We start from the raw sequence: 11,269 nt of genomic DNA on the forward strand, positions 1-11,269 counted from the left end.
TATCAAACATAGAAACAACTCCCATAACTAAAGTATGAGTTGCAAATTGGTTAACAAATGAAAACCAAATAAGATAGCTCAATCTAGTAGTTGTTTTAATATCATCAATAACAAGCCTAACAATTTAGGCTGGAGGGTTGATAACCCAATCGATACTGTCAAACATAGAAACAAGTCCCTTAACTAAAGTATGATTTGCAAATTGTTTAACAAATGAGAAACAAATATAATAGATCAATCTCTTAGTTTTTTTAATATCATCAATAACAAAGACTAACAATTTAGGCTCGAGGGTTGATAACACAATCGATATTGTCAAACATAGAAACAACTCCCCTAACTAAAGTATGAGTTGCAAGTTGTTTAACAAATGAACAACAAATTAAATATAATAGATCAATCTCGTAATTTTTAATATCGTCAATAACAAGACTAACAATTTAGGCTGGAGGGGTGATAATCCAATCGATATTGTCAAACATAGAAACAGCTCCCCTAACTAAAGTATGAGTTGCAAATTGTTTTACAAATAAGAAACAAATATGATATTATATTATATTATATAATATGGTTATCTCTGCAAAATTCACTTCTTGTCAGCAGTAAGTTACTGTCCATCCATCTATGATCTATCCATCAAAACCCTCTTACAGATTCCTCCTCCTCTGATTCCTCCACGGCGTTGAGACCTGTCACGGTCACTCAAATGGTAATTCCAGCCGAAACTCAAATGCTAAGATAGAATTACGAATAAATTGACTATTTTACTGTTTTGAAAATAAAAATTAAATTATTGAATTTAAAACTTTTAATACACACTTAGAGCATTTTCAATCAATTTTTTTTTTCAAATTTTGAGATCGCGTGTAGGAGAGAGGGGTAGGGGAAATAGGGAAATTTTTTTTAAGAAAAATACAAAAAGAAATAAAGAAGAATTATGTAGGCTATTTACGCACGTGCGGTGCACGTATCTACTGGATGCGATATGTGTAATAAAGAAAATATTTTTGATCTGTTTTGCAGAAATCGAGAAAGTGAAGGTGGAATGTTCAAAGCTAAAGAGAAAAGAAAATTTTCCGGCGTCAGCAGCAATGGAGGAGTTTCTACGTCATCAGACGTGAACTCCCTTATGCTCTGAGTCTTCTCACTGATGGTTCCCTTTCTTTAACAAATAATGAAAAACAAATATGATAGCTCAATCTCGTAGTTTTTTTTTTTTTTTTTTTTTTTTTTTTTTTTTTAATATCATCAATAACAAGAGTAACAATTTAGGCTGGAGGGTCGATAACCCAATCGATACTGTCAAACATAGAAACAACTCCCCTAACTAAAGTATGAGTTGCAAATTGTTTAACAAATGAACAACAAATTAAATATAATAGATCAATCTCGTAATTTTTAATATCGTCAATAACAAGACTAACAATTTGGGCTGGAGGGGTGATAACCCAATCGATATAGTCAAACATAGAAACAGCTTCCCTAACTAAAGTATGAGTTGCAAATTGTTTTACAAATGAGAAACAAATATGATATTATATTATATAATATTGTTATCTCTGCAAAATTCACTTCTTGTCAGCAGTAAGTTACTGTCCATCCATCTATGATCTATCTATCAAAACCCTCTCACTGATTCCTCCATGGCGTTAGACCTGTCACGGTCACTCAAATGGTAATTCCAGCCGAAACTCAAATGCTAAGATAGAATTACAAATAAATTGACTATTTTACTGTTTTGAAAATAAAAATTAAATTATTGAATTAAAATCTTTTAAATACACACTTAGAGCATTTTCCATCATTTTTTTTTTCAAATTTTGAGATCACGTGTAGTAGAGAGGGGTAGGGGAAATAGGGAAATTTTTTTAAGAAAAATACAAAAAGAAATAAAGAAGAATTATGTAGGCTATTTACGCACGTGCGGTGCACGTATCTATTGGATGCGATATGTGTAATAAAGAGAATATTTTTGATCTGTTTTGCAGAAATCGAGAAAGTGAAGGTGGAATGTTCAAAGCTGAAGAGAAAAGAAAAGTTTCCGGCGTCAGCAGCAATTGAGGAGTTTCTACATCATCAGACGTGAACTCCCTTATGCTCTGAGTCTTCTCACTGATGGTCCCCTTTCTTTTTTCCTTGTTTTTCCTGTTTTAAATCAAAAGGACTCATCCGCAGCACCTCATTTTGGGGCCACCTTACCTTATATTATATTATATTATATAATATGGTTATCTCTGAAAAATTCACTTCTTGTCAGCAGTAAGTTACTATCCATCTATCTATCCATCAAAACCCTCTCACAGATTCCTCCTCCTCTGATTCCTCCACGGTGGTGAGACCTGTCACCGTCACTCAAATGGTAATTCCAGTCGAAACTCAAATGCTAAGATAGAATTAAGAATAAATTGACTCTTTTACCGTTTTGAAAATAAAAATTAAATTATTGAATTAAAAAATTTTAAATACACAATTTGAGCATTTTCAATCGATTGTTTTTTTTTTTTTTTTCCCAAATTTTGAGATCGCGTGCAGGAGAGAGGGGTAAGGAAAACAGGGAAATTTTTTAAAAAAAAATACAAAAAGAAATAAAGAAGAGTTATATAGGTCATTTACGCACGTGCGAGGCACGTATCTGCTGGATGCGATATGTGTAATAAAGAGAATATTTTTGATCTGTTTTGCAGAAATCGAGAAAGTGAAGGTTGAATGTTCAAAGCTGAAGAGAAAAGAAAAGTTTCCGGCGTCAGCAACAATGGAGGAGTTTCTACATCATCAGACGTGAACTCCCTTATGCTCTGAGTCTTCTCACTGATGGTCCCCTTTCTTTTTTCCTTGTTTTTCCTGTTTTAAATCAAAAGGACTCATCCGCAGCACCTCATTTTGGGGCCACCTTACCTTATATTATATTATATTATATAATATGGTTATCTCTGAAAAATTCACTTCTTGTCAGCAGTAAGTTACTGTCCATCTATCTATCCATCAAAACCCTCTCACGGATTCGTCCTCCTCTGATTCCTCCACGATGGTGAGACCTGTCACCGTCACTCAAATGGTAATTCCAGTCGAAACTCAAATGCTAAGATAGAATTAAGAATAAATTGACTATTTTACCGTTTTGAAAATAAAAATTAAATTATTGAATTAAAAACTTTTAAATACACACTTAGAGCATTTTCAATCGATTGTTTTTTTTTTTTTTCCAAATTTTGAGATCGCGTGGAGGAGAGAGGGGTAGGGAAAACAGGGAAATGTTTTTTAAAAAAATACAAAAAGAAATAAAGAAGAGTTATGTAGGCCATTTACCCAATCTGCTGTATGCGATATGTGAAATAAAGAGAATATTTTTGATCTAATTTACCGAAATAAAAAAAGTGAGAGTGGAATGTTCGAAGTTGAAGAGAAAGGAAAAGTTTCCGACGTCGGCGGCGGTGGAGGAATTTCTACGTCATCAGACGTGAATTCCCTTATGCTCTGAGTCTTCTCATTGATGGTCTCCTTTTTTTTTTTTTTTTTTCCTGTTTTAAATTAATGAAAATCGTTTTATTCTGTGTGTATATATATTTATCTCAATAGATTACTCAATTAGGTAAAAGCATCGAATTAAGTCAAAGGACTCAATTAAGCACAAAAAGAAATTTAGAAATAAATCAAGAAAAATTACTATACTCTAAGATTAAATTGAGTATTAACTCAATCATAATGGATCATCAACTTCTAATCGGTACCCAAATATACGATATTTGAGTTCCAAAACTTTTTTGGAAGGGGAAAACGTACAACCTATGATGATGCTGAAACATCTAGGAGTTAATTGACACTTAGGCAACATGTTATTGCATATCTAATCTTCGAAAGCAAATTCAAGATTTGCAAATCCAGAACGAAACACGAGTGAATGCTCTACTTTTGTTCTGCTTAAGTAAAAAAGGAAAGATCCCTTGACAAGTCACCAAACATGTCTCAGCTACTTTGGAAGGGAACCTGAACCTGATTCTATTGCACCCCAAGCTTAAGTTATATCCAATTTAACCTTAAATGACTTTTTGTGCTTAATTGGATCCTAGACATTAATAGTTTTTAAGTTCGATCTTCAAACTACACTCTTGTCGATAGTCCCACTACCTTTGACAATTTGCCCCAACTACCTCACATTCTGGATCAGACTTCTCCCCAAACTGAACTATTTGATGGCGACAACTAAAGGCCTTCTCTAAGGGGTATGTCTTGTTCTGGTTCTTGTTATTACTTTTTAGTGATAAATTTTGATTGAAACTTCCAGTTTAATAAGTGAATACTATATATGTGGTTAGAAGTAAAGTAGGGTAGGCTATGGCATATCATCTAGAGAATGCTTATGTAGATGAAAAGTTAGGGTGCAATCAAGACATGTTTTTCTTGTGAATTCATCATATCCTTCTTGCCATTGTTACTATTGTTACCATGATTACATAATTATCTTCACAATTAAACACAAAATATCTACCATTTAGACTCGAGGTGTGATAACCCAATCGATACTCTCAAACATAGAAACAGCTCCCCTAACTAAAGTATGAGTTCCAAATTGTTTACAAAATGAGAAACAAATATGATAGATAAATCTCACAGTTTTTTTAATATATATCATCAATAACAAGACTAACAGTAGACTAACAATTTTGGATGGAGGGTTGATAACCCAATTGATACTAACAAACATAGAAACAACTCCCGTAACTAAAGTATGAGTTGCAAATTTTTTAACAAATGAGAAACAAATATGATACTCCGTAGATCAATCTCGTAATTTTTTTCTTTTAATATCATCAATAACAAGATTAACGTACAGTAGACTAACAATTTAGGCTGGAGGGGGTGATAACCCAATCGATACTGTCAAACATAGAAACAACTATCTAAAGTATGAGTTGGAAATTGTTTAACAAATGAGAAACAAATATGATAGATCAATCTCGTAGTTTTTTATCTAACAATTTAGGCTAGATGGGTGATAACCCAATCGATACTGTCAAACATAGAAACAACTACCCTAAATAAAGTATGAGTTGCAAATTGTTTAACAAATGAGAAACAAATATAATAGATCAATCTCGTAGTTTTTTTTTAATATCATCAATGGGCATGTTTGGTTATTGACGGATTCGCGGACATAGTCAAAACGCCAAAGTCATTGTTTGGTTAACAGAAGTTTGGAGCAGCGTATTCCGCGTTTTTAATATCATCAATGGGCTCCAAACCGTTGACGCTGCATATGGCAATTTATATCCTACACCACGGCGCGCGTTGCACTATGCGCCCAGATGCAAAACGACGTTGTTTTAATTTTTTTTTTTTGAAATTTCCCGCCCCAGTGAATGGCAGTAGTTTTTTCTTTAAAAAAAAAACCCGCTGTTCAAGAATGTACATAATGTTATACTAGAATACACATAATGTTATACATGAATGTACATAATTATATAACAAAATATACATACTCTTTTTAAAAGATAATACACATAATCTAACATAATACATAATAAACATAAACTTTTAACATAATACACACAAATTTTCTGATTCGGATGTACATAATTGTATAAAAAGAATGTACATAATTGTATTAAAAATACACATAACTGTATGAACCAATACACATAACGTTGTGAACGAATACACATAACGTTGTGAACAAATACACATAATCTCAACAACTTCCTACCGCGCCTCCCAACACTACCACAAAACGACGTCGTTTTGGGAAGCGTGCGGCGCACAGTGCTATGTGCGCCGTGGTGTAGGATATAACGATTGGCTGCATATAGCAGCGTCTTTGGCGTTTTGGGCCAAAACACCCTTATATTTTAAAAAAATTAATGTTGTTATTAAAATGAGAAGCCTCAAGCTTCTAATTCCCTGCCCATCCGATGTGGGTATCGGATGGGCTAGGATGCAAAATGGGGCGTTGAGCTCCACTTTTAATGAGGGAGCTCAACGTCCTTTTTTTATTTGTTTTCGATGTGGGATCGGATTTGATCCCACATCACATTTCTCTTCTTCCCTTTTTTTTTTTTTTTTAAAAAAAATTATTATTATTATTATTATTATATCATTTTGGTCATTTGACAAGTTAACCGCTAATTTTATCAAAAATCTTTTTATAGACCGTTGATATAATCTGCTGGTCAAACCTGCTAACACAATCCGCTATTTGTTAACCGCTAACACAATCCGCTAACGCTAACCGCTGTTTGCTAAACAAGGCCAATAACAAGACTAACAATTTTGGCTGGAGGGTTGATAACCCAATCGATACTGTCAAACATAAAAACAGCTCGCCCAACTAAAGTGTGAGTTGCAAATTGTTTAACAAATGAGAAATAAATATGATAGATCAATCTCATAAATTTTTTAATATCATCAATAACAAGACTAACAATAGATTAAAAAGAAATCCAAGATCTTGAATAACCTGAAAAGCTTCACTCTCAACATGTAGCAATCAATATAAATTAGAAAAGTGTCTATTATTTTGAAATAGACTTAAAAAAAAAAAAAAAAAAGTAGTGCAATCAAAATGAGGGGAAAAGGGAGTATGTTATTAGATATTGGTTCAGATATGTCCTCAAAGAAATCTTACTGGGGAAGCCCCTTGTACCCCCAAGTGGTGAGAGCAATCCATGCTGTAGGGGGAGAAAATGGGTATAATTGTACCTGACAGGTTCTAACTACATCCTAAATGTAACTTTTTGGATAAATTCTCTAGCTGTCCATTTGGTTTAAAGGATAAAAACAGAAAGAAAAAAAAATGAGGCACATGTTTTGTAGCTTCACACTTATTTACTTGTATATGCACATGTTTAAAAGAGCAGACTTATCAGTCACTAAACCTTACTATCCATTCAATTGGAGATTCTGCTATATATTGACAGCCCCACGGGCTCTCTCCGATAAGGCAACAAAGCATATCAATTGCCTACCATGCAAATATATATAATATTATTGAAAAGACCCAAAACTAAAGCATATATATATATATATATATATATATATATATATATATATATATATATATAGGGAATGCTAAAATTAAAGAAACTTCACAAAGTTATTATTTAGATAATTAAAATAATCCGATCCCTCTTCTTCCCACTAAGCCCTAAATGAAGATCAGAGGACTGAAAATTAAACATGATTAAAACAAAGGAGTCAATAATGTCAAACTGTATGAAAATTGAAATTGTCAAAAGTTGAAAACCCACCAAGATTGATTATATTCCCCCCTTCTCTATAGATCAAAAGGACTCATCGGCAGCACCTCATTTTAGCGGCCACCTTAGCTTATATTATATTATCTCTGCAAAATTCACTTCTAGCTTGTCAGCAGTTACTGTCCATCATATCCCCATGGCCATCTATCCATCAAAATTCAAAACCCTCTCACGGATTCCTCTTCCTCAGATTCCTCCACGGCGTTGAGACCTGTCACCGTCACTGAAACCTCCCTGGTGGTCGCCGGAAGCCCCAGGTGAAGTGGGCCCTCCGGCGAGTTAGAGTGCGCACCAGTTCCTGCAGGTTTCATCACCAAACCATTTATCACACCATATGGCGGCTGCGCCCATGTTGAGGTTGACGAAGGCGGAGACTCAGTCAGCCTTCTCACATGAAGCCTATATTTCTGCAACCAAACATATATAACATGTAAGAAATATGCCATGCAACATGCAAGTGGATAGGATCTGTTGGTTATAAACTCTATCAAACAGAACCCAAATATGACTTTTAACAGGGACTTTCTTGGTTTGAGTTGATCAGTTATGACTAGTCTAGACTGATTTGACTAGGGTTACAAGACAAATTTTCTAATACACACTCGAGTAGTGTTGCTGGCCTCCTAGTCAATCAAATATATATATAACTTGTCTGCTGCCTAATTTCTTCCTTCCCAACAAAACAAATGCATTATATTATTACCTGCAAATGGCTTTTGACTTCATCATTGGTGAGACCATCAACATTCATAATTTCTCTAATCTGCTTCGGTGTCGCTGCTGCAAAATGCGATATTCGATCTTAAATTTACGTTAACATGCATATATACGTACATACCGACAAAATTATCAACACGAGAACGATATGATCACCGAACAGTTGTTCTTTGTCGTTATTTAACGGTTTTAACTGTTATCCGAGGCCGTTATTTAAATCAATTACAGACGACACTTTTTTTCCTCCTAGCTTATCAATAATCAAATATAAATCCTTTCAGCTTTTCAAGATTCCCAGTCACAGAATCATATACTAAGTGCCCAGATTTTAAACAAAACTTATTTTATACTCTCAGAATTATCATACAAAGCACAAAGAGTGCACAAAGAATCCATACCAGGCCTGTTCTTGCTAGGACACGAACCCATGACCTTCTATTTAGAGAGTCACTTCATACCACTAAACCAGGTCATTGGCATAGAAGAAAATATATATTCTAAATTTATTATTTTAGATGTTATAACATGTATTTTTGTGTCAAATAATTTTATAAATACAGTAACATCTCACCTTATGTTACTTTTTTAAAGAATTTATTTCTTCCCAACTAAAAAGTTGAGCAAATAAATAATGATATACATTTATAATTTATATATATTACATATATTATATGGTGTTATCAATATCCTTCATATTCATATTCATGGTCAGGTATCCATAAATCCGTTGACTGAGGTAATGCAATAAAAGACATTCAGATTACTGGAATTTAAAAGAACCAAAAAGTCAGATTCATTAACGATAAAGCAAATGAAATTATTATAAACCTTGTGCTCCACCGAGCTTATCAAGGGCGTTGACGAATCGCTGATGAAGCTCCGGCGACCAACACCGCCTCTGTTTCCTCTGTTCTTGCTTATTCATCGTCTTTGAAGAATGGGAACGAGATGATGAGCTTTTATAAGCCACCACTGACGGCGGCACCGACGGCGGAGACAGCGACAAACAGGGAACTGGTAAAGCATCTCTTTTCAACGCATCCTCCTCCTCCCCATTGACACCACCCTGTCACGATCAAAAAAAAAAACAACAAAACAAAAATTTAGTAAATGGGGGCAAAAGGAATTCATTAATAAAATAATGAAAAATTAATCTAACAGGGTGGTTCCACAGGGCAGAGATCATCCAGTTTTTCGTGTCACCCTGATCGTTTGACCGTTTTGTCCCGATCTCTTTATCAAAATTATCCTTCATTGGTAAAAGCTCCTCTACCACTGCCGGTAACTTTTCCTTTCCCTTAACCTTCAAACATTCCCCCCTCACCTTCTCGATTTCTGGAAAACAGATAAACAAAAAATAAATATATACGCACAGAATAAATGGATCTTTATCAATTTAAAACAGAAAAAAAAAAAGGTAAAAGAAAAAGGGAGGGACCATCAGTGAGAAGACTCAGAGTATAAGGGAGTTCACGTCTGTTGAGGTAGATTTTCTTTGCCTCTTCTTCTAAGGCTTGAAGAAGGGAGTAAAGCTTCAAGAGTTTCTGGGAATCATCATCAATAGCAGAAATTTCAGCAAGAGCAATTGAAACGGATTTAGGAACTACAAATTCACAGTTCAGATCGATGTTCCTTTCACCAAAATTCTGGGCCATTTTGTTTTCTCTTTCAGAATTTTCTACTCCAATTCCTTTAACCAGAGTTATGAAAATGAAAGACCCGGGCTGATTTTATAGCACAGTGGTGGGCAGAAATGGAAATTTAGAAATGGAAGTGGATCCTGGTGGGGGAAAGATTCGGATAGCTTTCACACTCGGTTCGTCGCGTAACTTTTATTTTATTTTATTTTATTTTATTTGAGGAGTATATGTGTGATAATGATTTTTATTTTTATTTTTTCACTTTTGGTCCACGATTATTGAGTCATTTTTACATTTGGTTCTCAACTATTATAGGGCGTTTGATTGGAAGGAAAGAATTAATGGGAAAATAAATTGTAATTCGGTAAAAAAAAAAAAAGAATAAGGTGGAATAAATTCAATATGATTTCAAATTACATTGTTTGGTATGGAGAAATAGAATTATTGGGAATGAAAAGGAAAGAAGTGATATAAAAATTAAAATACTCTTGTGTAATAATATTAATAAGGAATAAAGGTCAAATACGCAATTCAACTAAATATCAAACTGCAACTAGATCATTGAACTCAAAAAAATTACAATTGGGTCCTTAAACAACACAAACTCATGCAATTCAACCGAAAATGACTTGTTTACCTAAAAGTACGCTGATGTGGTGGCCACCAATTTTTAAAAAATTTTTAAAAAGAATAATTTTAAATAAAATAAATAATAAATAATAAATAAAAAGAATTGTCATCTCTGGCAAGCTTCGTCTCCATGGCCACGGAGACAAAGCTCTTCGTCTCCGGCCATATAGACGAAGCGGGTCCGTTCTTGTATTTTAAAAAAAAATATTTATATTAATTAATATTTTATCTTAAAAAATAAAATTTTCATTTTCTATGACATTTTTCAACTAAAAATTTTGATCACCGCTAATTGCAAATTAGACCGCAAGACTAAATATAGAAAGATTTTAAATGTCTTAAGACTAAATTTTATATTACAATAATAATAATAATAATATTATTATTATTATTATTATCATTGTTGTTGTTGTTGTTGTTGTTATTATTATTGACCAATATAGAAATGCTCCAATAGTTACCTTGTTGAAAAAAAGTGGAAAAAAAAAACGTCATTTAATAAGATTTAGGACTTTAGGACAATGGAGGTGGAGGGTGGATTCGGAGTTATTGACCAAAATTTTAAATAGGGGCAATATAGTAGTTTCAATTCACTAAAATATTGGACATAAGCAAAATAGTAATTTCAGCTAAAACTTATATGAATATATGAAAAGATAGAATTAAGAACAAATGGACTATTTTACTATTTTGAAAATAAAAATTAAATTATTGAATTAAAAACTTTTAAATACACACTTAGAGAATTTTCAATCCATTGGTTTTATTTTTTTTTCTCAAATTTTGAGATGACGTGTAGGAGTGGGGGGGGGGGGGGGGGGGGGGGGGGGGGGGGGGGGTAGGGAAACAGGGAAACAATTAAAAAAAAATACGAAAAGAAATAAAGAAGAGTTATGTAGGCCATTTACGCACGTGCGCTGCACTTATCTACTAGATGCGATAAGTGAAATAAAGAGAATATTTTTTTAAATCTATTTTGCAAAAATCAAGAAGGTGAGTGCGAAATGTTTGAAGCTGAAGGGAAAGGAAAAG

At 33.6% G+C, this 11,269-nt stretch overlaps 1 protein-coding gene across 1 annotated transcript; it reads right to left on the bottom strand.

Moving 5' to 3' along the window:
* Positions 1–7,068: 7,068 nt before the first annotated feature.
* Positions 7,069–9,640, bottom strand: LOC109177636 (myb family transcription factor EFM-like). Its single transcript, XM_019327052.1, has 5 exons — positions 9,406–9,640; positions 9,127–9,302; positions 8,796–9,033; positions 7,954–8,030; positions 7,069–7,657 (listed from the first exon to the last, which is right to left on the bottom strand). Exons 1-5 carry the CDS (start codon positions 9,620–9,622, stop codon positions 7,409–7,411), a joined length of 957 nt encoding a protein of 318 aa, XP_019182597.1. The 5' UTR covers positions 9,623–9,640; the 3' UTR covers positions 7,069–7,408.
* Positions 9,641–11,269: the final 1,629 nt, after the last annotated feature.

This window comes from Ipomoea nil, unplaced genomic scaffold (genome assembly GCF_001879475.1).
Source record: "Ipomoea nil cultivar Tokyo-kokei standard unplaced genomic scaffold, Asagao_1.1 scaffold0805, whole genome shotgun sequence".
Taxonomy (NCBI): Eukaryota; Viridiplantae; Streptophyta; class Magnoliopsida; order Solanales; family Convolvulaceae; genus Ipomoea; species Ipomoea nil.

Coding starts and splice junctions, on each gene's coding strand:
- LOC109177636 (XM_019327052.1), bottom strand. CDS start 9,622: ATGGCCCAGAATTTTGGTGAAAGGAACATCGATCTGAACTGTGAATTT. Junction 9,034..9,126: donor CTGCCCTGTGGAACCACCCT/GTTAGATTAATT, acceptor TGATCGTGACAG/GGTGGTGTCAATGGGGAGGA. Junction 7,658..7,953: donor AAGTCAAAAGCCATTTGCAG/GTAATAATATAA, acceptor GTTTGGTTGCAG/AAATATAGGCTTCATGTGAG.